Source organism: Pseudorasbora parva, chromosome 22 (assembly GCF_024679245.1).
Source record: "Pseudorasbora parva isolate DD20220531a chromosome 22, ASM2467924v1, whole genome shotgun sequence".
NCBI classification, from domain to species: Eukaryota; Metazoa; Chordata; class Actinopteri; order Cypriniformes; family Gobionidae; genus Pseudorasbora; species Pseudorasbora parva.
In genome coordinates this window covers 17,591,407-17,618,210 of record NC_090193.1, presented here as the reverse complement: position 1 = coordinate 17,618,210, position 26,804 = coordinate 17,591,407, and the positions used below count along the sequence as shown (strand labels likewise).

The 26,804-nt window shown below is 36.8% G+C and overlaps 2 protein-coding genes across 2 annotated transcripts; one reads left to right on the top strand and one right to left on the bottom strand.

Annotated features, from left to right (window-relative positions):
* The first annotated feature begins 5,314 nt into the window (after window positions 1-5,314).
* Window positions 5,315-7,199, top strand: ptp4a1 (protein tyrosine phosphatase 4A1). The gene is made up of 5 exons (XM_067431847.1): window positions 5,315-5,447; window positions 5,593-5,685; window positions 5,767-5,897; window positions 5,975-6,049; window positions 6,141-7,199. Exons 1-5 carry the CDS (start codon window positions 5,343-5,345, stop codon window positions 6,256-6,258), a joined length of 522 nt encoding a protein of 173 aa, XP_067287948.1. The 5' UTR covers window positions 5,315-5,342; the 3' UTR covers window positions 6,259-7,199.
* Window positions 7,200-7,368: 169 nt separating this feature from the next.
* Window positions 7,369-26,446, bottom strand: col9a1a (collagen, type IX, alpha 1a). The gene is made up of 32 exons (XM_067431844.1): window positions 26,289-26,446; window positions 25,601-25,675; window positions 25,417-25,455; window positions 25,268-25,330; window positions 23,898-23,951; window positions 23,724-23,759; window positions 22,774-22,797; window positions 22,620-22,673; window positions 22,477-22,530; window positions 22,342-22,374; window positions 20,694-20,750; window positions 20,531-20,584; window positions 20,311-20,364; window positions 20,101-20,154; window positions 19,965-20,018; window positions 19,771-19,824; window positions 19,106-19,159; window positions 18,958-19,011; window positions 18,802-18,855; window positions 18,677-18,721; window positions 17,949-18,002; window positions 17,813-17,866; window positions 17,680-17,733; window positions 15,184-15,255; window positions 13,383-13,418; window positions 13,246-13,290; window positions 13,096-13,128; window positions 10,089-10,235; window positions 9,847-9,901; window positions 9,556-9,744; window positions 8,145-8,222; window positions 7,369-8,010 (listed from the first exon to the last, which is right to left on the bottom strand). The coding sequence occupies exons 1-32, from the start codon at window positions 26,361-26,363 to the stop codon at window positions 7,805-7,807; spliced, it is 2,064 nt and encodes a 687-aa protein (XP_067287945.1). The 5' UTR covers window positions 26,364-26,446; the 3' UTR covers window positions 7,369-7,804.
* Between the last annotated feature and the right edge of the window lie 358 nt (window positions 26,447-26,804).

Below are 26,804 nucleotides of genomic sequence, written 5' to 3'. Positions count from 1 at the left end.
CTAACGGAAAATTAACCGGCAGCAAATTTGAAACTGCGTCACGCGCGCGCGCATGCAAGCACACGCACATGCACACACACACACAGCTGCATTTGCAACTGGATTTGGAAACCCATCAAATGTACATGAATAGATGTGGTTAGGAAATTTAGGGGAGAATTAGTCAGTGCAAAAAATTATCAAAATTAGCTTCTTTTTTTTTTTTTGCAAGACAAGGTTAAAAGATTAGTAGCTACAATCCAATTTATAGTTTGACTAATATATAGGCCTAATGTACAAATACTATTATTTAGCCTAAAACAACTCACTAACCAACACATTATCTTAAATGGTAAGTAAAACATGTTGAATGACTGCTGATTTCTGTAGTTAAACATTCATTTACTTTTTTCTAATTTTACAAAAAAAATCTGTAAAATATTAATCACACTTTTATGTATAGGCTAAAATTACATATTATTCTGTAAAAATCCATCTTAAAAAAAAAAAAACAGATGTAATAGGCTACCAGAATACAAGCAATTCCTGTAAATTTAATAGTCGAAATTTAAATTACAGCGAATATCTGTAAAACACCAGGCATTTCTTGTATAATGAAAAAACAGGAAAATTCTGTAAAAACAAAAAACAAAACAAATAATACAGACCATAACCTGTAAAATTACATTGAGCTATGACTGGATCCTGCCATGAGCTGAGACATATCTTATATGGCTTATATGTGGATAAAGAAGCAATACAGGAGACCTATATGGCCTGATATGCACATATATGCACCTCAATTTTACCTATATGTGGAATATATGTGCATATATGCAGCATACATATTATCATATATGTGCATATATGCAGCATACATATTATATATGTGCATATATGCAGCATACATATTATCATATATGTGCATATATGCAGCATATATGTACATATAAGCTGCATATATGTTTCATATATGCGCATATATCCTCATATAGGTTCTTTCCATGTGGGCCGTTATATATTTAATTATAAAATTGATTGTTTAATGGAAAAAATATCCCATTTGCCTATGTCATTTCGTGTAATTTTATCGGTGTCCACTTACGAGGACATATGAATTAAATATTATCTTATACTCTAACAAAGTACTGCCATGGAAAATACAAATTTTAAAAGAGTTTGTTTTCCGGGGTCTAGGAGGTCAAAGTATGAATATAATTAAATAGGGTGAATTAGGTTGATCTGAACCCTTTTTGCCATTGAGATGAAGGTGAAAAAGTGTCCCAATCAACCTGATTGATAATCAAATGATATATGTGTAAATTGTGGGTAGATGGTGTGTGAGTTTGGCTGTGTGCTGTAGAGTGTGTAGCAGGGTGCGGTTTCTTGAGTCCAGCTGTAACCGGTTACCGGAGACTCTCTCACTCTCATCACATACACGGCAGCGCTGTATGGTCAAACACCACTACAATTATTCTCCGGAGCGGCTTTATGATTAAGCTACAATCTTCAATGAGTAAGCATATTCCAGTAAGTGAAACCTTTCAACGTATATTATATTATATATATATGTTTTGATGTGGATTCGCTGTTTATTTTTTGTGAAATGTGGTCGTAATCTCGATCTAATGTAAGCGAACGTTAATTGGCACTAGAGCAAAACAAGATTTTGTTATTGACCACAGTATGCAGGTTATATACATTCATACATGCGTCCTGTGTTATAACTCTACAGATCTTAAACATTGTGTATATGATGTTTTTTTACCGCTATAATGTCGTTGAACTCTCTTGGTGACGATGTTAGCATCATAGCTAACGTTAGCTAACGTTACATCAGTGAGAACTGATCACGACATTTCGGTCTTTTATTTCTCATTAATCATTACATGAAAACGTATAAACGTAAGTAGCTGGAAAGAATGTTTGTTGTGTTGTTGTCGAAAATTAAGGTAACAGTGAGATTTTTGCCCCATTGCTAATATTAGCCGAGCGGAAGTCTTTGTGTCGAAAAATTTAAATTAGCATATGTTGACGGTGTTTTGGTTAACGTTAATTCATTGGTTGTACAATTAAAATGTTTCACTGTATTTCACACCCCGACCATTTTAATGGCCTCATTTGGGGCCTTTACACTTGATTTCCATAATGTCACACGTAATAAATAACCCAACCAAACATCTGTGCCTTTCATCTGAATTACATGTAGATTTAACGTTAGGTTACTAATACACGACGCTTGTTGCGTCTTTTTAAAGTGGTTTGCTAAAGAGGCTTAGTATCTGGTAATCCCGTAGAGCACGTGTGTATCCTCACGAGACTGACATGAAGATTTCAGCCTTCTGATGCGTTTCCTCTGATGATGATGATGATGATGATGACCCACATGCTGCTCGTTGACTCACTTCTGAGTCATGTGTTTATGGGCAGGAGAGGGATATATGGTTGGTTTTCATGCTGATACAAAGACACCAATTCAGTTATTTAGGGGATGGGGGATGAATACTTTAATTAATATAAAAAAATATAGATGACATGATTCAAAACATAAATTCTATTACTTGTAAATGTGAACATTTTGTGTCAGATTCTGCCACCAGTTACTTACATTTCCATGTTAATTAACTTTTTCTTTTGTAGTTTTATGTACAATTTCCAGTAGGGATGCACCATTATGAAAATTTTGTCTGATACGATAATTATTTCTATTTGATGACTGCTATATTGGGCGATCTAAATCAAAATTTGTATAGAATTTGAGAGCCTGGTTACAAAAACAAAAGTCAAACTATTAAATCCATGCACCAATCACACAATTATAAAGGTGTTTATTATAATTTTATGTAGCCTATATGACAGACATGTGCTGCACATTGCACTTAAAGGGTTAGTTCACCCAAAAATTTAAATTATGTAATTAATTACCCTAATGTCATTCGACACGTGTAAGACCTCCGTTCATCGGAACACAAATGAAGATATTTTAGTTGAAATCCGATGGCTCAGAAAGGCCTTCATTGACACCAAAGTCATTTCCTCTCTCAAGACCCATAAAAGGCACTAAAGATGTCATAGCAAAGTCCATCTCACTACAGTTGATCTACAATAATTTTATGAAGCGACGAGAACGTGCTATCAGAAATTTGATAATTCCAACTTCTGAAGTCGTGATTAGGAGATCATTGCATTCAAGTTTTAAAATGTGAGGGTGTTCATGTGGAATTTTTACCCAGGAAACTCGTATTTACGATAATTCCGAGAGCACGTGAAGGCAGCATTAATAACGACTTCTATAGTGATGGGCCGATTTCAAAACAAAGTTTCGAACTGTTATGAATCAGCGTATTGATTCGGATCGAGTGCCAAACTGCTGAAGTCATGTGACTTTGGCGATCCAAGTCCTGAATTGATATGCTGATTCATAACCATACAAATCTTGGTTTTGAAATCAGCCAATTACTATAGAAGTCGTTATTTAGTTGTTGTTTTTTTGGCGCACAAAAACTATTCTCGTCAAAAATTGTTTTGAGGAAGTGACATTGGTGTCAATGAAGTCCTGTCTGAGCCATCGGATTTCAACAAAAATATCTTCATTTGTGTTCCCAAGATGAACGAAGGTCTTATGGGTGTCGGGTGAACTAACCCTTTAAAGGTGCACTATGGAACTTTCCGTCCACTGGAGAGCGCCTATTCAAAACAAATGCGTAGTTTAATGACGCAAAGTGTGAGCGCAGCATCTTGGGAAATGTGGTCTTCTCATCACAGCCGGTGGAAAATAGGACTCAGGCAGAAATCACGTTCATGCATGCGGTTATTAACGTTACTGTAGTGTAAAGCAGAGCAGGAACGAGTGTTGTAGACCTGAGCACAGCTGCTGGAGCGATTGTTAAACAAATACCCGCCTCGCGAATACCGGGACTTTTATTATGACGGGACGGGACACAGTCGCCGGGCGCCTGCACAGATCCGCTCTTTCGGTTATGATTTTGAGGTAATGCTGCTCTTTTTATGATATTAGATACATTTAAGTGTGTTTAAAATGATGGTATGACGTAACTCCGTGCGTTCACTCGTTCACACTGCTAAGAGTAAAGCGCTCCTGCCAAATAAAAGCCGAAACCGAGGGTAGCGCAGATATGACGCGATTGACAGGCGACTCCCTCAAATGCAATGCTGAAACATCCCGGTCCTTAGTTAAAATAGCAATTTTCTCACAATTTACAAATAGTTGGAAACATCTGGGATATTGTAGGTACTCAACTGAACAAAATATATAACACCGGCCTAGTGGTTTTTGGATATTTTACTGCAAAAATACTACATAGTGCACCTTTAACTATATTTTCCTTTTTGAAGTGATTCCAATTATATTTCAAGCAATTCAAAACCATCATGGCAAACAGTGTGTATCTGAAGTGTCGACGCCGATATGATGACCGCTATATCTTGCATCCCTAATTTCCAACAATTATGGTGCTTTTACTGTTGAAAGAAAATGTAATTTGATATCATTTGCATTAAAATTTTATATATCACTTTCTCTTACACACACACGCACAACTGGACAGGAAGAAAGCTGAAAAACGCCTTGCGCTGCATTCGCGTTGTTGCTTGACGGAGGGTGTGTGAAGTTTGGCGCACACGCAACTATCATAGTGACAACAGCCAATCACATTATTTTTCTGGTGTTGCATCAACACAATTGGCTAGAGTCTGTGCTAGGGTATTTGCATAGGTGATCTGACTGGGTATCGTCTGCGTTGCCGTAGTGACGCGACCCAACAGAGCCCACAATTCAACTCCGCAACGCAATGACGTCAGCCATTCAAAGTAAATGAGAAGCGTTAACGCAGACGCCCCATGTGAATTAACTTTTACTGTTGATGCTTTAAATGAAAACCAAATGTGGTGTGCCCTGATGGCTTGTGCCTCTGTTCTTGTGTCCTTGCAGCAGTTCTGTGGTGTTTTGGGTCACACATTTATGGAGTTTCTGAAGGGCAGTGGGGACTACTGCCAGGCTCAGCACGGCGTTTATGCAGAGAAGTGAACGGCTAGCCTCGCTACCTCATCAGAAGAGAGACTTGTGTTACAGTTTTAACGTTGGCGGGATCGGGCTTGGAGAGCAGGTGTCCACAGCGGTCGGCGGTTCTGGATGGGGTAAAAAAAGTCTCTTGAAGTGCACTGCCCTCGCCGGCCCTACGTCTTCACTCTCACCAGAGGACCAGCCTCGGTTTCTTTTGTTTTTGGTTGTCTCCCTATTTTTCTCCTGATCGTATTTGCCAGGTTTTCTTTTGTTACTGGAGAGAGTTTCTCCCACTTTTCTTTATAAGATATTCAAGCTATATTATTTTGAAAAGTCAAAAATGGCTCGTATGAATAGACCTGCCCCAGTGGAGATCACTTACAAAAACATGAGATTCCTCATTACCCACAATCCCACTAATGCCACGCTTCACAAGTTCATTGAGGTAAGTGCTGGTTTAAATGGCTTGAACACACTAAAAGTGATGTTTTGGATAGACGATAATAAAAAGCTCATAATGAGGGTGTATTACAAGTTCATAATTACAGCAACTGCAAAATATCACTTTCGACCTCCCTCCCATCCATTAGGAACTGAAGAAATATGGGGTGACGACGGTTGTTCGAGTGTGTGAGGCCACGTATGATGCAAACCTGGTTGTTAAAGAAGGCATTCAGGTTCTGGTACGTCCATATAAACCAATTCCCTGACATGATTATGAATTCTCAGGTCACAGTTTAACACTGATTTTTACTGGTGTGCAGGATTGGCCCTTTGACGACGGAGCTCCTCCCTCTAACCAGATCGTTGACGATTGGCTGAATCTTCTTCGGATCAAGTTTAGGGAGGAGCCAGGCTGCTGCATTGCCGTACATTGTGTAGCGGGCCTTGGCAGGTAATTTTATAGGAGTCAAGAGGAGATATTTTATGAGCTAAAATATATTTTGAGCATGTTTGTTTGTTTTCTAATAGAGCCCCAGTGCTGGTTGCCCTGGCCCTGATTGAGTGTGGGATGAAATACGAGGATGCTGTTCAGTTCATACGACAGTGAGTTAACGTTATACTTCTGAAAGCAATATAACAATAGTCAGCATTTGATCTCCATTTTTTAAAAGATAAATGTTTAATTCAATTGCAGAAAGCGTCGCGGTGCATTTAACAGCAAGCAGCTCTTGTATCTGGAAAAATATCATCCCAAAATGCGTCTTCGATTTAAGGACTCGAACGGCCACCGTACCAACTGCTGCATTCAGTAAAAGCCTGCGCATCAGCCCTTCTCAAGTGTAATGGGAATTTGTATCTAGCATAAGTAGTTTGTTCTCTTTTAATTGGTAACTGTGAAAATACCATTACACAAATTGAAGCTTATTTCGTTACAAGTGTCCCCGTCCCTCCTCTTTGTTTTCTGTATTTCCTGTGGAGAACCTGTCAGCAAGGTAAAGTGCTTGTTTGAACTTGAGCTTAGTGTTTTGCGATGAAGTTTATATTGGTTGGTTAACATGGTCAAATCCCACCTCTGCCAAACACGTAGTATGCTTTATCATCTGAATGGTTTAATGCATTTTTTTGTTGTTATTGATATAATTTTTAGTATAACTGTAATAAATGCCTGCCTCCAAAAAGATCTAAATAAATGCCTTACTACAGCAGAAAGATGCCGTCTGGTGGAGCAGTTCTCAATGGCATTTGGAGAGGTTTCTCAATTATGTTTTTTTGCTGAAAAAAATCAGGAGAGAAAAAAAATAGAGGAAAATAAAGTCTTTATATACATATATTAAAGGTTGGGGTACTAATTTTTGTTGTTTATCCAAACTTTGTTTACCTATTACTGCCATGTCAATAGTGTGATGGTTGTGTTTTGGCTTAACTGGACCTCAATGTTTGCGGTATTTTTATGCCATTTTATTTGATGTGCGTAACTTAATATTTCAATAATTGATTTATGTATGGTATTTGAATGTGTACTGTTAAATCACCTATTTATATCAGTGGATATGTGTTTTATTATAGCGAGAGAAGTTGCTGCGAGTTCGCCAATTTGAGAGTACAATAAAGATACACTGAAGGAAACCGTCTCTTTGAAGCCTAATTTTCAAATAAGATGCAGCACTTTATCAAAATTCTTTTATTTTCCTCCATTTTCACAACTGCTGGTGTCACATCAATCCTTTCTACAATAAATAAAGAATATAGAAAATTCCTAGATGATTTTTTTTTTTTTTTTTTAAATAGCCCCACTGCAAAGAACCACAAACATTTTCAAAAAATCTGAGAATGTCAAGGTTAAAACAACCTGAAAACGGTTTAATAAAATGCTTGCAAATCATTTTTAACTGAATGCAATATTGACAAATTTACAAAGTTTGGACCCCTCTGAGTTAAAAAATTAAATCCTTTTAACAGTCTTCAATGTGTAAATTGACCAGGTTGTGATGGCATTTGCATACTGTATGCATCCGGTGCCTAAAAAAAAAAGGCTACAAAGTATATTCAAATTGAGCATTTTTTGCAAGCTATAATTGCATTATTTATGGGGCAATTTAGGTTTATTTTGATTCGTAATAGAAATATTAGACATATACAAAAGTATGTCCAAAAAAAAATGTTCTCTATAAAATGGGACTGAAAGAGACTGGGAATGGTAACATGAATTGATCCAACTTGGTATTTGATAAGTACAATCACACCTTCATATACCATCGACACAAATCTCCTCGTAGAGGGAGTCACTCCATTAGTCTCTCAAGATTCCCTGTCCAGAGACGCTGGGCTCTGATGTGCGGCTCGCTGATGGCCATCAGCTCATAGACCATCTGGTCCCTTCATGTTGGAATCTTTCATGGACGTTTGACCTGCAACTACTTGAAGCACGCACTGAGATGACTCGCAGTATCCGTTAAGGCCGGGGGGGCCAGGTGGCCCCGGCACACCTGGCATTCCAGGAACACCTGGTGGTCCTCTCAGGCCGTCACGACCATTACTGCCATATGCTGGTTTACCAGGCTCACCTGAGAGCAGGTGGAAGAACAGATGGAGAAACAGGCCAGCAGTCAGAGGCATGATATTTACTGATTTGCCAAGATTATTTAACGCACAGTGATGAATTAGATCGATAGACATTGGATGTTGGCCTTGCTCTTACCTGGGAGACCTGGTGGTCCAGGTATACCTTTAGACCCCTCCACTGTGGGCCCTCTATCTCCCCTGTCACCTTGGTCACCTAGGAGAACACAAAGGTTTTATAGTGTAATAGTGTATGTTTCAACTGGTGTTGAAATAATACCATGGTTAATTCAATGTGTTACTTGACTTTTCTTTATTCTTAATTGTGAATTTCTGAGTGAGTATTGTCATGGCAAATTCTAAGTTTTCAATTGTCTTCAGTCCTTCAAAGAAGGTCTCAGAGTCAAAGTTCCAGGTCTCAAAAGATGTAAACTTTATTGTTAGGACAACAGTGAGATGCAGCGGTTCATCTGATTCTTTCATGGTAAAACTTGATTTCTTATACGCTTTTCTTATCACCTTTTATCCAATTAGCAACCTTCTAGGTATCTTTGCTTTTTAGCTCCACCTTACAGTTTCGCCACAATTATACGCAACCTTTGTCACGTATCATATTTGTGGAAAATCTCAAGCTCTCTGATTTTTTTGAAAGCTCTTATATAACACTTTCATGACAGTTTCCCAACAATTTATACCAGTTTCATGAGTTTCCCAGAGCTTCACACCAGTTTTTCCCCATGCAAGAAATGTAATATCTCTTGTTTCTCACACTTTGAGTTTTTGACGAGGGACAGACTTTAATTTTCTGGCTCACAGCAGAGGCCTGCTATAATGCAGATGAGGCCTAGTGAGGCCTACTAAGGCCTAGTGAAAATACAATTCTTCCACAGTATTTTTTGTATTTTATATATATATATATATATATATATATATATATATATATATATATATGAATTAATATTTAATGCATTACAAAAATAATTTAATAAAATACATTTAATAAAATTAAAAAATAATTCTCTAAATTAAACAGGCTTACTTTATAAGGCATTTTCTTGATTATTTAATCATGTATTATTGTATTTTTCACATATAAAGAAATTGTTGGAAAAAAATATGAATATAAAAAAGTAAACACTGTAATCAGCAGGGGACTTGTAATCTGGTAAGTGTGTGTGCACTGGAAATCTTTTTTTCCCCTTCAAATAAAGACAAGGTAAAAACTCATTTTCCTTACAGCACAGTGAAAATTATCTTTAAAAAAAAAGACAAATATCGGTCAATATATAACGCCAAGGCCGATATATCAGTATGATAATTTATAACGAATTTTAACTTATTTAATCATAACCACTAATCATGATAAGAGTAAACAGACTTGACTACTGTTGTTGATATCAAAGGACATATGACCAGTACATATCTACAGTATTGTGGCACAAATGTTTTAAAATGTTGTTAAAATCAAAATGTCTTCATTTGAAGATCTAAATACAACTTTATACCAAAAACCAGATCAACTTCAGAATTCAAAAACTGTCTCTTCATACCTTTGGGTCCTTTTCTCCCCAGAAGACCTGGGGGTCCTTTGAGACCAGGCAGTCCTCTGCCCCCAGGATGCCCAGGGAAGCCATTGTCTCCAGCGGGTCCTGGAGGGCCAGGGGGACCAGCAGGACCTGGCAATCCAGCGATGCCTGACTCGGGCCTTGTCAGACTGGCTGCCAGCTGGGCAAGCTGTCCTGTAAGGAAAACAAAAACGTCAAAACCATTCAAAGAACAAGGATTTAACAATGAGTTGAGCTTACATTTGTAAATATCTGTTTGGATTTCAAAATACTGACCATGCAAAACCCTCATGCAGACCTGCTGGATGTGTACATCTGTTGGTGCTCGGCCCTAGAGGAAAATCATGTGGACACTATTAATATTTCAATTACTTTCCTGTTGTTGTTGCTTGTTGAGTGAATGTAAAAAGGACTTAAGAGAAAACTCGTTAAAAGCTTGAAATTAAATTAATTGGAATGACAGATACAAATGTCATGTAATTAAGCTGTCAATATTAATATGATTAAAATAGGCGTACTGGTCGTCCCTGTGCCCCAGGCAGTCCTGGTACCCCTCTGTCTCCTTGCATGCCTCTTGGGCCAGGCTCTCCTGGTGAGCCTTCGGGCCCATGTTGGCCACGTCCACCCTCTGGGCCTTTATTTCCTGCGTCTCCTGGTTTTCCTGTCTGAGCACAAAACAAGATGAACTCTGACTCATTTTCAAGGCCAACGTTGAGTTTTTTGCACTTTTTCCACATTTTATAGACTCAAAATCTCTGGAAATATATGGACTCCCCACGAACAACGTCTTCTTTGACCTGCTCTCAAACACTGAAGCTCTAGCCGAGGCCTAGAAGAGTTTGGTTTGTATTGTCGACACTGCAAAAGCAAATCCACTTAGCTTGCACTTCTAAAATAATTGGGCTTGAATAGATATGGTATTTAAATCACAAATTCAGTATCTCAGAAAATTAGAATATTACTTAAGACCAATACAAAGAAAGGATATTTAGAAATCTTGGCCAACTGAAAAATATGACCATGTGCAGCACTCAATACTTTGTTTGGGCTCCTTTTGCCTGAATTACTGCAGCAATGCGGCGTGGCATGGAGTCCATCAGTCTGTGGCACTGCTCAGGTGTTATGGGAGACCAGGTTGCTCTGATAGTGGCCTTCAGCTCTTCTGCATTGTTGAGTCTGGCATATTGTATATTCCTCTTCACAATACTCCATAGATTTTCTATGGGGTTAAGATCAGGCGAGAAAATGAAATCTGCTTCTCCATAAAGTTGTTCAGCAGCAGGAAGCATGAAGTGCTCTAAAACTTCCTGCTATACGGCTGCGTTGACCATGGACCTCAGAAAGCACAGTGGACCAACACCAGCAGATGACATGACACCCCAAACCATCACTGACTGTGGAAACTTTACACTGGACCTCAAGGAACGTGGATTTTGTGCCTCTCCCCTCTTCCTCCAGACTCTGGGACCATGATTTCCAAAGGAAATGCAAAATTTACTTTCATCAGAGAACATAACTTTGGACATGTCAGCAGCAGTCCAGTCCTTTTTGTCTTTAGCCCAGGCAAGACGTTTCAGATGCTGTCTGTTGTTCAAGAGTGGCTTGACACAAGGAAAGCGACAGCTGAAACCCATGTCCTTCATACGTCTGTGCGTAATGGTTCTTAAAGCACTGACTCCAGCTGCAGTCCACTCTTTATGAATCTCCCCCACATTTTTGAATAGATTTTGTTTCACAGTCCTCTTTAAGGTGCGGTTATCCGTATTGCTTGCACACTTTTTTCTACCACATCTTTTCCTTCCATTCACCTCTCTATTAATGTGCTTGGACACAGAGCTCTGTGAACAGGCAACCTCTTTTGCAATGACCTTTTGTGTCTTGCCCTCCTTGTGCAAGGTTTCAGTGGTCGTATTTTGGACAACTGTCAACTCAGCAGTCTTCCCCATGACTGTGTAGCCTACAGAACTAGACTGAGAGACCATTTAAAGGCCTTTGCAGGTGTTTTGAGTTCATTAGCTGATTAGATTGTGGCACCAGGTGTCTTCAATATTGAACCTTTTCACAATATTCTTATTTTCTGAGATACTGAATTTGGGATTTTCCTTAGTTGTAAGTTATACTCAAAACAAACACAAATAAACATTTGAAATACATCAGTCTGTGTGTAATGAATGAATAAATATACAAGTTTCACTTTTTTAATGGAATTGGTGAAATAAATAAACTTTTTTAATATTCTAATTATATAACCAGCGAGAAAGCCTCCAGAGCTGAAATTCAGCGTTTCGTTTCCGTAGACTAATTGCAACAGCCTGGGCTATCTGACCAATCAGAGCAGAGTAGACTTTTAGAAGGGAGCAGTTTATAGTTTGAGACTGATGAAAGAGGTGAGGCTGCAATGTTGCAAAAAAAATGATGGAAACTGAGTCGGTACTGAGCTTGTCTGAGTTTATTATGAAATGTAAGACAAAAATAATATTTTCGGACATGAAAGCACAGATCTTATGTTTTGCTGTAAATGTATTACTAACACTAAACTGACAATAATGAAAGCCACTAGGAGACCGCAGACAAGCATTGCAAATTTTCTCAACTGCTAAAACACTATTTCTGAAACTTGCTCCATATTCTGAAAACATTAATTCTCAACTAAACTCTATTTATATTTGATTGTTGGCACTTGTGTTTACCCGTATGTATGACGTGTGCATTAGAGTGCAGAATGTGTTTTGAGAGTGAGGATGTGTTTAGAGTTCTGCTGGTCTAAGTGAGATCTGCAAATTGTGTTTTACCATGTGAAATGGTTTAAGGTATTGACAACAGAATGTACAATAAGCTATACGAGTTCAGGCCACTGAGAACTTTGTTCAGCCAATGGGTTTTAGTGTTTTAGCAATTGAGAAAAACTGTAATAGAAAGCCAGTAAATTTAAAGATTTGTAATACAAAGTATTTTTATATTTTATAGTATTTTCGGCCATGACCGTGGGGACGGGAACGTGTGACATAGTCATGTACGTTTACTAGACCATCTAAATTCTAGTGGAAGATGCTAGCCTACAAGCCTCAGAAGGACTGGACAGGGAAGGACGCAGTCTCTAGGATGCAGTTTTCCGTTTGAGAAATGCCCAATATGTAAGCAGATGCATATTTAATATAATGAGATCATATACATTAACCAGCCTATAAATCAAAACTGCCTAATGTTACTGAATGAAAGCTTTGGGTGTTGATGGACTCGATCTACTCCATCTGTTTTGATCATTGTTCTGAATCCGATCCAGATGTAGTTTGATATCTTTTGTGTCTTACCCACATTCAAGTTTTGATAAAAAAATAAATAAAGCATGAAGCTAGAATAAAACTGTTTTTTGTTTGTTTAAAAGCAGAGGATCGGTTCTTTCTTTTGCTGTATTGCATGTTTAGATATGGCAACTTTTTAAAAAAAATTTACTCTGGTGGGGAAAGCGTTAATTAACTATAAGAACCCTGGAGGATAGTTCAAGAGATCTCCACAATAACTCACCGATCCTTTCTCGCCTGGCTCCCCCTCATCACCCTGGGAAAATAAATGGACATGGAGTTTTAGAACAGCATGAGGGTCATGACCCGTGTTTGAATGCATAATCAATACATTCTGTGACATGATTAAAATATCTGCGCTGTTTTTACTTACAACATCTCCTTTGTCTCCTGGTGTTCCCTCTTCACCAGATGGTCCCTAAACAAACAAGCATTAAAATGGGTCTAATATAGCTCTAATTATTAAAAAACTAAACTTCTAGAAAATTTAAAAAACAGATGTTGTCTTACTTGCTCTCCTTTTGGACCAGTGAGACCAACAGCACCCTAAAGAATTATTAAGATAAGATTGTGCTTTTAATTGTAACACATCTGATCCCACTACCCCAAACATGACTACGGTATGTAAGATCGAATGATTTTTGATTATTATTTATTTATTCTGCCAGCGTGTTTCTGAGAGAATGTTGTTACACAAGATTTCAGTTTAAAGTTCCATGATAAAGAATAATGATTTTACTCCATATAACCAATAACAAAGCTCATGTCAACCAAGATTCAGAAGTCACATGACCTCATCACAGCAAGTGAATTAAACATTTAATTCAGGGCCGTGCACAGGGGGGTGGCCCGGTGGCTAGAGCCACTGCCTCTTTGCCCTCATTGGCTAAGGTGCCCCTCTTGGCCTCTTCCCTCCCTCACCCTCAGAGGATTCCCATAAAAGCATTCGGTTCTGTGGAGACTGCAGTTAAAGAATGTCGAAGAATATTAGCTACAAACTACAATCCCCATACAGACAGTATTAGTAACGTTAGTTTGTTTGTTTCAACAGTGCAAACATGGATTCAAAGCTCCAGCATGCCAGCGGGTAAATCGCCATACTGTTGGCTATACTGAATATTGCTGACAGTTTGTCACTCTTTAACTCCTGTAAAATAGATTTCCGATTATAATCAATTTTACGAGTTAATACTACTATCTATAACATATGTCATATTTATGATATTTTATTTAGACCATATTAATCGTATAGCCTACACAATTTAAAAAAAGGTAATAAAGGTAATAAAACAACGTTTGCAGTATTTTCTGTTTATTTTGATTAATAAAATAATCAACCATTGTTCAATAAATATTAAAATGTTAATATAAAAAATATTTTTAAAATACAGAAACTAATTTTTAAGTAAATAATCTGAAAACACTGAGATCTCATAATAATTTAATAAAGTTTTATCGTTGTAACAACTAAATATATTTGTATTATATGATTATTATCATATTTTTATTATAAATATGATGTTACCTCTAAGATGGACACCCAACTTAAGATATTTACCAGCTGAATCTTAACCAGGTCATGTCAACAAATGGAAGTCAGTCAGCTGTTTATCATCATGTTAAATATGCCTTTTATGCCAAATACCATAAACAATACCTTTGTCTCAAAATATATTCAATAATTTTAGTGATTCTCATTTGTTACTTAAATCTCCAACAAAAATGTAAAATAGAAAAGAGATCAAATTAGCCTAGAATCAACTTTTTGGAAGAATAATTAGAACAACATAAATTTAATTAGTTGTAAAGCCTAACAAATGTATTTACAGTATGATTGTAAAAGGTTTGTTATTCATTCTCTACATTAAGATGATACTCAATCCCCTTAATGCCCCTTTTTTGGTTTGGGCCACTGCCCCTCAAAATGTCTGTGCACGGCCCTGATTTAATTCATAAAAAATTAGTCAATTTTTAAATCAATTTAGCCTAAAATGCCTTACATTTTGACAGGCTCATCAAATGAGTGAATAAATATATGTCAAATTTAGATTTTACTTCCAGTTTATTTGTCACACGAAATTGAAGGTCAAATCGCATTATGGGATGCAATACCTAGTGCATTTACTGTATACTAAACATTTCAGCTATCGTTTAAACGTATTTCTATGGCAATTTGATGCAAAAAAGAATAGAGTGATAGTATGTTATTAGTAATGTTCTGACCATGCATAGACAACTTGTATTAAACGATGAGATTTCGTGTTCTGAATTGATTAGCAGACAGAAGTAGTTTCTGCTTTTGAAATCCTACCCTGTCGCCTTTCTGCCCAATGAAGCCAGCAGGCCCTGGAAGACCAGGGAGACCTGGATCTCCTTTAGCTCCCTGTAGAATACATAAACACACAGACACACATAAATAAATACAAATTCATGAACACTACATGGCCTGTGCCTGTAGCTGCCTTACAAACCACATCTGTGCAAAAAAAATAGAGTCGGCAGCTCAGTGAGCAGGGTGCTGGCGGGGCACGACTAAGGTGTGTGGATGGATGTGGACTATGATTAAGCCTGATGCCCTTTGCTGGCTGCTTGAAGGAATGCCTGTAAGACAGAGGGCTCATTCAGCCCCCCTTCCTGCTCCGAATATCCCCTTACCAAAGAAAATACCCCCAGCTACTAGGCCTCAATAACAACAGGCTATTCATGCCCCTACCAGCCGATTACTGTATTAAAGCACTCCAGCACTTTCTAAGGAGATTGTGTTACAGTTTGCAGCCCTATTAAGCTCCTCGGTATAAGAACATAGGACAATTATCTGAGAACTCAGACCAAGAGGAACATGTCTCTGATTGTGTTAAATCTGTTGTGGGACATCCAGACAGTGTTGTAGTACAAGTTTAGATGTACAAGTCATTGGGTTCCAATATAGTTCCCTCTTTGTTTTTAAGGCAAGACACTACAGGCATAAACACTGCAAAAGCACTGCTGTCAATTGTGAGATTTACATATCATGTTTTTTAAGTGTATGGAAAGAAAACAACCAAAGTACACTTTTAAGTGTTTATTGTATTGCATAATAGTAAATTACAAGAAGTCTTAAAAGGCCTTTTCCTCAAAATGAATTTTCTCATTTAAAATGTCCAATTCAGTAGCCTGTACATACACTAAATTTGATAGTTTTTTAGAGTTTAAGGAGTTTTTAGAGTTTCACTCAAATATTAAAATTCTATCATTAATTACTCACCCTCATGTCGTTCCAAATCCGTTACACCTTTGTTCATCTTCGGAACACAAATGAAGATTTTTTTTGATGAAATCCAAGAGCTTTCTAAACCATTCATAGGCAGCAACACCATTACAACTTTCACATCCCAGAAAGGCAGTAAAGACATTGTTAAAATCGTCCATGTGACTCCAGTGGTTCAACTTAAATATTATGAAGCGACGAGAACACTTTTTGTGCGCAAAAAATTCTTCAACAATCTCTTCTCTTCAAGCTCATTCTCCTCAAAAAACCTCTCAGATTTCATCAAAAATATCTTCATTTGAGTTCTGAAGATGTCTTACGGTTTCGGAGCGACATAAGGGTGTGTAATTATTGAAGAATTGTCATTTTTCGGCGAACTAACCCTTTAAGGTACTTTTATCTATATTCTGAAGGTTTTTACAGAGGGGTTTGTACATATATAATTTGCCTGATTTTATACAAACATGCTATTCCTAAAAAACATTGTGAAAATGTATTTATTCTGACTGTTGACAGTATTTTCTTTTTTTAAAACCCTGACTCTAATATGTCAACAAAAGTATTTTAAACCTGGCTTCATCCAGATTCCTGTTTTGGATATTTAAATTGGTGCATATTTAATTAGATAATACATTATTTGCATATGTAACCTAAAATTTCAGAAAAATTGTAATAGAAAACTTGTTTGTAATTCTTAATGTAATCAGTCCACTGGGGAAGTATTGATAGAGAAATGTCTTATTCACCTGAGGTGTCTTGCCTTAATGATTAAAATATATCAGAGCTAATAATATAGAGCTTATGTCCCAAAATATAAACAGCAGTATAACTTTCTAGAGTTCTTGTTAAAATAAGATGAAACGTGTGAATTCAAGTTGAAGTGATTTAAAAATTCTGTTGGAATCCATTTAAATGTGTCTTATTTGTCATCTTTGAATTTTTTCACTACATCTTTCATCTGTGCTTTACCTCTTTCTTTACATTTTCACCTTTCTTTTGTAACTCCATCCTAGCTAACAGGGAATGTTCTCACAACTTTGCCTAAAATCTGGCAAGGCTCTCTCAAAGTTATGAATAAACCTTCTCTCAGTAATGTTAATAGCGTTCGTTCAAAATGATCTGGTCTATACTCTTCTTAAAACATTAGAACAAAAATGTTATTCATACATTTCACTTGGACTTTCATATATCGTTTTTAAAATGTTAATTTTTTTAAGAACGTTCCGAGCACATTCATAAGTAACCCCCATAATGTTTGGGAAATGATCATGGAATGTTCCCTCAACATTCACATAACCAAGAAAAACTAAACTGGATGTTTTGAACATTCAGAGAACATTTGTTTGCCCTGTTATAAAACCATGTTTCATTATTTCTATTTTATAACTTAATGGGAACATTAGCAAAACGTTCTTAGAACATATTTTTGTTAGCGGGGGAGGCTATTCTCAGTGTCCATAAAGCTTTAGCTAAGAGTGTTATTGTCTAAATGTGTCATATAGCATCCCTTATAGATATATAATAGAAAGTTAAACAGAATTGTGGTTCCTGATAACTCACCCTCGCACCTGGCAAGCCTGCAGGCCCATCAGTACCTCTTACTCCTCTCTCACCCTGGAGAAAAAAGATAACATTACAGATGTGACATATTTCTTTATATGACACTATATGATATAAGAGGAAATATACTCACTGGCCCACCTCTTGGCCCGACTGGTCCCACCTCTCCCTGCTCACCACGTTCACCCTGAAATCAAAACACCAGAAGATGTTGATCCATCCACATGGGCCTGTAGGCTGTAGTGAACAAATGGATGAACAGGACTCACTGTTTTTCCATTATTTCCAATCGGACCTGCCACACCTGGATCACCAGTATTTCCCTGGAGCAAAGACAACAGGTTATCCTTCCTGCTAATGGACACAAACTCATCATTTACAGCACTTTAATAGTTTTATTATAAATGGGTAAACACAATTATTATAAACAAAATGAGCTAAACTACCATTCAAAAGTTTGTGATTGGTAAGATTTTTGTCACTTATTGTCGCTTAAAATCATATATGCTCAGCTTGGCTACATTTATTTGATCAAAAATATAGTAAAATGTATATATTTTTTAAAATGTTATTGCAATTTAAAATAACTGTTTTCTATTTTAATATATTGTGTAAAAACATTAAAAAATTGTGTGATGGCAAATTTTTAGCATCATTATTCCAGTCTTCAGAGTCATATGACCCTTCAGAAATCATTCTTATATGCATATTTTGAAGATTTGTTTAAAAACAGTTGTGCTGATTTATTCTTTGCTGAGTTTAAATTATATTTTAGTGAAACAGAATGTTTTGGTAACTGTGTAAATATCTGTACTATCATTTTTGATCAATTTAATGCATCCTCGCTGAATAAAAAAGTATTAATTTCTCTATATAAAAAAACCCCACTGACCCCAAACATTGAACAGTAGTTTATCTCAGCACACATTTAAGACAGGAATCTATCTAGGATAAACCAAATGAAGATACACTAACAATTCACAATTGAATTACCTACATTTGCACCCATATGGCCTTTTGCTCCTGAAATGCCTGGCAAACCCTGGAGGAAAATAAATCAATAATCAATAATACAATAAAGCAAGCATACTAGTTGCATTTTGAAAAGAGGGTCATACGCACAGGGAATCCCTGAAGTCCAGCATCACCAGGTGAGCCAACTTTCCCAGGAAGACCCTAAAATAAAAGTCATATGCAGATAAATTCACTCAACAAGTAAAGTAGACAAACAGTGATATAAGATGATATTGATCTGCATGCACAAATTAAAGTCATTACCTTCACTCCGGGTAGTCCTGGAATACCGTCACGAGCATCAACTCCAGGCAAACCCTACACCACAAAAATTTTCAATAAAAAAAAAAAAGATACCATTTGATAGTGTAACAGGTCACTTTAGGCTAACAAAATAATCAATAAAACTTACAGTGTCTCCTTTCGGTCCAGGTAAACCCATAAGTCCCTGCAACCCCAGAGGTCCCTAGAAAGAAGACGCCGCATTAGATGATATTATTACAGTAAATCAAAAAGTTATTAGAACTTTTTAGTGTAAAAGCCTGCTCACACCAGACACAATAACAATAAGGATAAATATATAGTTCTAAAAAATATTTTTAAATATAAAAAATAACAGTCCACACCACAGCTATAATGACAGAGAAACAAGATCGTTGGAATCACTTTCAGAATTTTTGTTCTCATCTGATAAATGATAAAAACATTGACAGGAAATAAGAATCCATTCTTTCAGAGCTTGAGCATTTAAAGTGGCAGACCAAATTACAGCCACATGTGCTTTGAATAAAAAGAACCATATAATCTGCTTGTGTGGATGGTGATATAATTATTGTTATCATTCTGCATTATATCCATAATATCATTCAACCAAACAGTTGATGGGCTCCATTTACTTAGAAAAAATACTATATACTATATACTATGGAAATCAATTAATCTGTTTCAGAATGTTTTATTTTTAGGGGAACTATCCCTTTAAGGAAAGGAAAAATATGGCGAGCTTGTTGTTTCTTCTGGAGCAGTTGATATGGCATTATAAACATAATGTATATGTGTTGTTGTATGAAGACTCACCTGAGCTCCTTTTGGTCCAGTCTCACCTACTTTTCCTCTTTGGCCCCGATCACCCTTAAAAAATGAAATACAATATAAATCTCTAGGTTTTAGTACCGATAAGTATTGATGCATATGTTAAAATGAGGTTAAAGGTCAAACCTTTGTAGTGACTTGTAGGGTAAAAATTACATAATTTTGATTTAGCCACTTACAGGAGCTCCCTGAATACCCTGAGGGCCCAGGTCACCAACATTCCCACGAGCTCCCTAATAGAGAAGAATATGCATTTGATCATTTCAAAAAATATCCTTGTTAATGTATTAGACATGAAGACCTTTTGACACTCACCCTGTCCCCTTTAGAGCCCATCATCCCTGTGATTCCTCTCAAACCATGCGCACCCTACAGTAACAAAACAAGCACGCAAGGAGACATTGAGCGACTGAACAGGAACACATGGGCGGAAAAGATACAAACAATCAGCATATGAACTATATAGTATATCGTATATTACATAAAATCAGTAAAGAATATTAGATAGGTGATGTCTTTTTTTACACGTAATCCTTGGGCACCCGGTTCTCCAGGTGCTCCCTGGTCTCCTTCTTCACCCTGTAAGAAATCAATAAAATGACACACCCAGACATAATAAATGACAAGGTAATTTGCTCACATATTACATGTAGATCTACAAAATAATCCCTAATAATAATTTGAATAAAAAGTAATAAATAATGTTCCTAATTGTTTAAAATAACTTAATTTATGCAACTGTCACCTTATGCCCTTGCCTTCCTGGTTCACCTGATTCACCTTTGACACCTTTGTGACCCTAAAAATGAAAAACAACAGCATGTTGGGCATCCTTATGTGTGTGGGGCATCCTTGTGTGTTTGCCTGGAAAGTGTATATTAATTGAAATTATGCCATTTATAAGTCACCTTCATGCCTGGGAGTCCTGTGTAACCATTCAGGCCAGCAGTACAGGCAGTTGGACACTAAAAAACATAATAAAGACAAATCTAGTAGAAACATTGACGCATACAAATGATTCTTTATCTATTTTAAAACATTTATCACGTTCTTAAAATAAAGACCAACATCAACAAAGACTAAAGTAATTTTTGGCATGAAGTGTGATGTTGCAGATTTTTTATATAGTGTCTGATGGGTCATCATAGTGGACAGAATGTTTTTCCTAATTGAAGAATCACCCATAAGTCACCAAAAGAGTCCTATCATATTACAGGAATTTTGTTGGTGGAATTGCGAAAGCAGCTGAAACAACATCAAAATCAACTTATACGACCAAAACAGATATAGAACAACAAATAAACTATATTGCCAAGGTTTTGGGATGTCTGCCTTTACATCCACGTGAAATTTAATGACATCCCATTCTTAGCCCGTAGGGTTTTATATGGAGTTGGCCCACCCTTTGCAGCTATAACAGCTTTAACTCTTCTGGGAAGGCTTCCCACATGGTTTAGGAGTGTGTTTATGGGAATTTTTGACCATTCTTCTAGAAGCGCTGAAGAATGATGTTGGACGAGAAGGCCTGTCGCGCAGTCTCCGCTCTAATTCATCCCAAAGATCGGGTTGAGGTCAGGACCCTGTGCAGGTCAGTCAAGTTCCTCCACACCAAACATGCTCATTCTTGTCTTTATGGACCTTGCTTTATGCACAGGTGCACAGTCAAGTTGGAACAGGAAGGGGCCATTACCAAACTGTTACCACAAAGTTGGGAGCATGAAACTGTCCAAAACCCCAGAAAACAACCCCACACCATAATCCCCCTCCACCAAACTTTACACTTGGCACAATGCAGTCAGGCAAATACTGTTCTCCCAGCAACCACCAAACCCAGACTCATCCATCGCATTGCCAGACAGAGAAGTGTGGTTCATCACTCCAGAGAACATGTCTCCACTGCTCTAGAGTCCAGTGGTGGCGTGCTTTACACCACTGCATTCAACACTTTGCATTGCACTTGATGTAAGGTTTGCATTTAAGGGATGCAGCTGCTCGCCCATGTAAACCCATTCCATGGAGATCTCTACGCACTGTTCTTGAGCTAGTGTAAAGGCCACACAACGTTTGGAGGTCTGTAGCTATTGACTTTGCAGAAAGTTGGCAACTTCTGCACACTGTACGCCTCAGCATGCGCTGACCCCACTCTGTGATTTTACGTGGCCTACCACTTCATGGCTGAGTTGCTGTTGTACCCAATTGCTTCCACTTTGTTATAATACCATGAACAGTTGACCGTGGAATATTTAGTAGTGAGGAAATTTCACCAATGGACTTATTGCACAGGTGGCAACCTATCACGGTCCCACACTTGAATTAACTGAGCTTCTGAGAGTGACCCATTCTTTCACAAATGTTTGTAGAAGCAGTCTGCATGTCTAGGTGCTTGATTTTATACACCTATGGCAATGGAAGTGAAGTGAACACCTAAATTCAATTCTTTGGAGGGGTGTCCTAATACTTTTGGCAATATAGTGTATGTGATGTTTCCTGAAATCTGAGGAGCAATCACTAGATTTAGTGCAAAGGTAACAAGATATGAGACATGAGGATACATACCAACTCCTTCCCATCCCAGACTCCAGGAGGGCCCTACGAATAGAAGGAATATAGTTTAACAATTCTGTTTTTATAGCCATATATGCTTCAAGGACATGAGTGAATTGTCATGAAGATCTAAAAATGAATACTTACTCTGGGTCCTGTCAGTCCTTGCGCACCAACAGGACCTCTCAGTCCCCGACTACCCTTTAAATCAGAACCAGAGACAGACACTTCAAATTATTATTCAACTATTTTATTTTAATTTATTGAAATAATGCAGTAACATTACATACAGGAGGTCCAACTTTGCCCAACTCTCCTGGTAATCCATCTTCCCCGTCAGCACCCTTCAGAAAACAATTAAAGAGCCGATAACAGCAGAAAGAGCTATTAGTACATCCCACCATTAAAACAAAATAATAATAAAATAAAAGATTATGCACTTACAGCTTCACCATCCTCTCCGACACCCTGTTAACAAAGTATGATATAAATTTAGCAAAGAATGAAAAACTGCCCAGTATACAGCCTTGTATCACAAGGTAAACTTGATCAATGATTGACTGCCTGCAACAGTTTAAAGTGTGTACACCCTTACAAAAATAAGTATACTTCAAGTTCATTTAAGTATACTTAAGTAAAGTTCAAGTATATTTTGAGTATGCTTTATGTAGTAAGTATCTAATATCAATGTACTAGAAGAATATTTGCAAGTGGACTGTTTCAATGCTACCATTGACTAAATTGGCCAATGTTTTAGGATATAAAAGTATACTTTTAAATATAGTTTAAGTGTAACGGTAGTATCTTTGAATACACAACTAGTTTACAACTAAGTTTTAAAGTAGATTTGAAGTCAATTCATATGTACACTGCCATTGGAAAAATGCTAATATTCAGAATTAGGAACATATATTTTTATGTTAGGAACATATCTTTATTAATCAATATTTTCAAACAATGTTTATAAGAGAGTATGTAAAACTATGTGAAAAAAGTATTTAATAGGCAACTCAATCAAAAGAGTAAACAACTAAAAGCCAAGAATACTTAATAACACTTTTAAGTATATCACAATCAAAACATTTAGTACAAGAATAGGCCAAATATACTTAGACTTTTGTCAGTATAAGTCAAGTATACTTAAGTGCAGTTTTAAGTATATTTCTGAGAATTACATAAAAAGTAGACTGAAAGTATACTTTCTTAGTTTTAGTTTAACAGAAGTAAACTAACAGCACACTAAGGGCAGCCATTTTACAATAGGAGTACATCTATTCATGATAAAAAACTAATGTCAAAATATTAAAATCTTATAGCTAGTTAGCAGCACACTAAAATTACAAGAGAAACATTTGTTAAAATCAGTACAAATAAATTTTGAATCATTTACTTACAGGGGCTCCCCTTGGTCCCGGCTCACCAGGTTCACCCTAATTAAGAATAAACGTCAAACCTTAGGATCTTTTCAAATCAACTTTAATGGTTAACAGTTAAAACTTGTGTAAATTAAGCATCAGTAATAATACAGTCATTCACAAGAAAGTAAATTATATTAGGTGGAAACTTACTTTCTGTCCAAGAGGTCCAACAGGGCCAGGTTCACCACGGGGCCCAGTCAAACCCTAAGAAAGACAAAACCATTTATGAGAATAGAATTTTATCTATTCTCAGTGCAGATTAAATGTTACCTGATCTGACAACAGCTGAGCTAATGTGATACAGCTGCAGGATTGCAGAGCTAATTATTTATGCTTAACCCAATCAGAAATTACATTAACCTTTCTCCTGACTCTGACACATAGCAAACCCCGCCCACATTTTCTCTAATATATGTACATTAGACCACTGCAGACACCTGTGTTCAAAACTTCATTACAGGGAACAGGGAGCAGGAAACATCGCTCCAAAATGATAACACCAAAAAACATGATCAGTTTTGTATAGAATTATGCATATAGAATGATTTAGAATGTACTGTATTTCCACCTTTTGGATTATACAATAATAATCATATACCAGCATAACAGGTTATTCTGGACAAGAACAACCATTCTTAAGCAGCATTTTTGTCTTGTTTTTCATGAAAGAATTTTAAATATATTTTAAACAAGATAAAATTACTTTAGAATGAAAAGATATTACAAATGGGTCTTTATGCATGCTCTTATTAAACAAGAAATATATTGTCAGTGGTTTAAGAAAAATAAACTTAACTCATGATATAGTCAATCAATCAATCAACTTTATTTATATAGCGCTTTTACAATGACGATTGTTTCAAAGCAGCTTCACAGTGTTAAACAGGACAACATTGCAACAAAATTTGATTTGGCTAGTTTAATTTGGATAGTTTATAGAATTAAATATGACCAAATTAATACATTTTATTTGTATATTTAGTTGAATAACTTGGATCATAATTGTAGTGTCCCCAATTTAGACAAGACATAATTTTAGTCTCTGAAAACACGTAAGCAAGTAAGCTTACTCTAGTAAGCATATCTTATTTTAAGGATGCTTGGATGTTTTTACTGAAAAACAAGACTAAAATCTGAGAAAGAAATTGATTTTTTGCTGTGTTAAGTTTTTCAAATGACTTACAGTGCTAGGTAAACTATAAATCTAGAGCTACAAAGGAATAGGTGTCCTTCGGTTTAATGCTCAGTCCCTTCAGTAATAGCACACATTTCTGCTCCTGTGGCTTCATACTTATACAAAAAGGTCTCTGTCTCCACCAGGAAGCTAATATGGCTCTCTCTCTCTCTGCTCTCTCCCTCCTCTCCAATCCTTTTTTCCATTAAGGAATTTTTTATTTTTTTTACTCAGACCCCACCCGTGCAACTTGCAGTCTCTGGCAGTGCCAGTGTTACTTAGAAAAGAAAAGCTGATTTTATCTTGGTTTCCAGACCCGTATAAAAAAAAAAAGAACAATACTCACATCCGCTCCAGGTTTTCCTGGTAGGCCATTTAATCCATCTTTTCCATTTTCCCCGTCAAGGCCCTGTTGGATTCATCAGTTTAATGGATTGTAGCATATAATTTTAACTATGCATACGCATTGCTGTGTAAAAAAAGACACACACTTACTGGGGGGCCTACTGGGCCAGGGCCAGGTCCCCTTTCACCCTGAAATCATACAAAATGTAAAACAAAACAAAAAAGATATTTTTCAAGGCTACAAAACACTTACATTGTGTATAACATGAGGACAGACATTTAATTTGTTTCTGAGAAATCAAAGTGTAAGTAAAATGATCAATATGTGACTCACATCAATGCCGTCAACTCCAGAAAACCCAGGAAGCCCTGGAGGTCCAGGTGGCCCTCTTGGACCAACTGGCCCCCTCTAAAAACAAACAAAAAAAACATACTAAACTAGCCAACACTTGCTCAAAATATATCCTGAAATTAAGAAGAAGAAGAAGAAGAAGAAGAAGAAGAAGAAGAAGAAGAAGAAGAAGTCCTAAAAACAATGAAGTCATTGTATGTGTGCCTGATGCTGTGGCTAGAGGTGTCACACTGGCTCTCCTCTTATTCTGGGAAAGTGAAAACAGCTGCGCTCACCTGGACCAATTTACAGAAAATACCTTCCATATGTCAAGCAATGTTCTGGTTGTCAGATACTTGCAATTTCAGATCATCTTAATGAAGAAGCTTGGCATCATTTAACATAAGAAATATTAGATGTAGCTACAGTTCAAAAAAACGTTGATCAAAAAGCAGAATTATTTGCTGCTTTAATATATTATTATCTCACATAAATACATATTCCTTTTCTTTCTTTCTTTCTTTCTTTCTTTCTTTCTTTCTTTCTTTCTTTCTTTCTTTCTTTCTTTCTTTAATGTTTGTCTCTATATTTAAAATGTCAGACATTTTAGGAAACATAGAGTGACTAAATCTGTTATCCAAAACACCCACACAGTCCATCTCTACTGCAAAAGAAATCCCTTGTTTCCTACCTGTGCAGAGATGATGAGGACTAACTGCAGTAAAATCAGCAGCACCGACGCGCGGAGACTCCCGGCGTGCGCCATAGTCACCCCCGTTGACTTGAAGGAGGCAAAATAGTCCTTTTTAGAAGTTTTGTTGGGGTTCACAGGTTTTCTGTTAACATACCCCAACTAAACCTCCACACCATCTAGTCTCTGTATTAAAAAGTCATGCTTATTCATGAGCCGTGTTGGGAACCTGAAGGTGATTGGATATGAGTTCAAAGTTTTGCGTAAAATAGGCGTGGCTCAAGCTCCGTGTACCTGCTGTGGGTACCGCTCGTAAACAACACATCCTACATAGGTGATCTGATTCGGTGTTATTGTATATTTTATATATAAAATCTGGAGCGGCTATATATATATATTTCTACAGGTTTGGAACAACTTGAGCGTGACTAAAGGATGATAGAACTTTTATTTTTGAGTGAACCATCCATTTAATGGAATAAATAGATGGTCTCCCAAACACCAGGGGGCGCTGTA

What these genes read in the sequence shown, in the direction of transcription:
- col9a1a (XM_067431844.1), bottom strand. Translation starts at nt 26,363, where the DNA reads ATGGCGCACGCCGGGAGTCTCCGCGCGTCGGTGCTGCTGATTTTACTG. An exon ending in CGGGACCAAGGGGAGCCCCT is followed by an intron (nt 22,798 to 23,723) that starts GTAAGTAAATGA and finishes CTTTGTTAACAG; the next exon opens with GGTGTCGGAGAGGATGGTGA. An exon ending in CGGGTGCCCAAGGATTACGT is followed by an intron (nt 20,155 to 20,310) that starts GTAAAAAAAGAC and finishes TTGTTACTGTAG; the next exon opens with GGTGCGCATGGTTTGAGAGG.
- ptp4a1 (XM_067431847.1), top strand. Translation starts at nt 5,343, where the DNA reads ATGGCTCGTATGAATAGACCTGCCCCAGTGGAGATCACTTACAAAAAC. An exon ending in CGCTTCACAAGTTCATTGAG is followed by an intron (nt 5,448 to 5,592) that starts GTAAGTGCTGGT and finishes CCCATCCATTAG; the next exon opens with GAACTGAAGAAATATGGGGT. An exon ending in GCTGTTCAGTTCATACGACA is followed by an intron (nt 6,050 to 6,140) that starts GTGAGTTAACGT and finishes ATTCAATTGCAG; the next exon opens with AAAGCGTCGCGGTGCATTTA.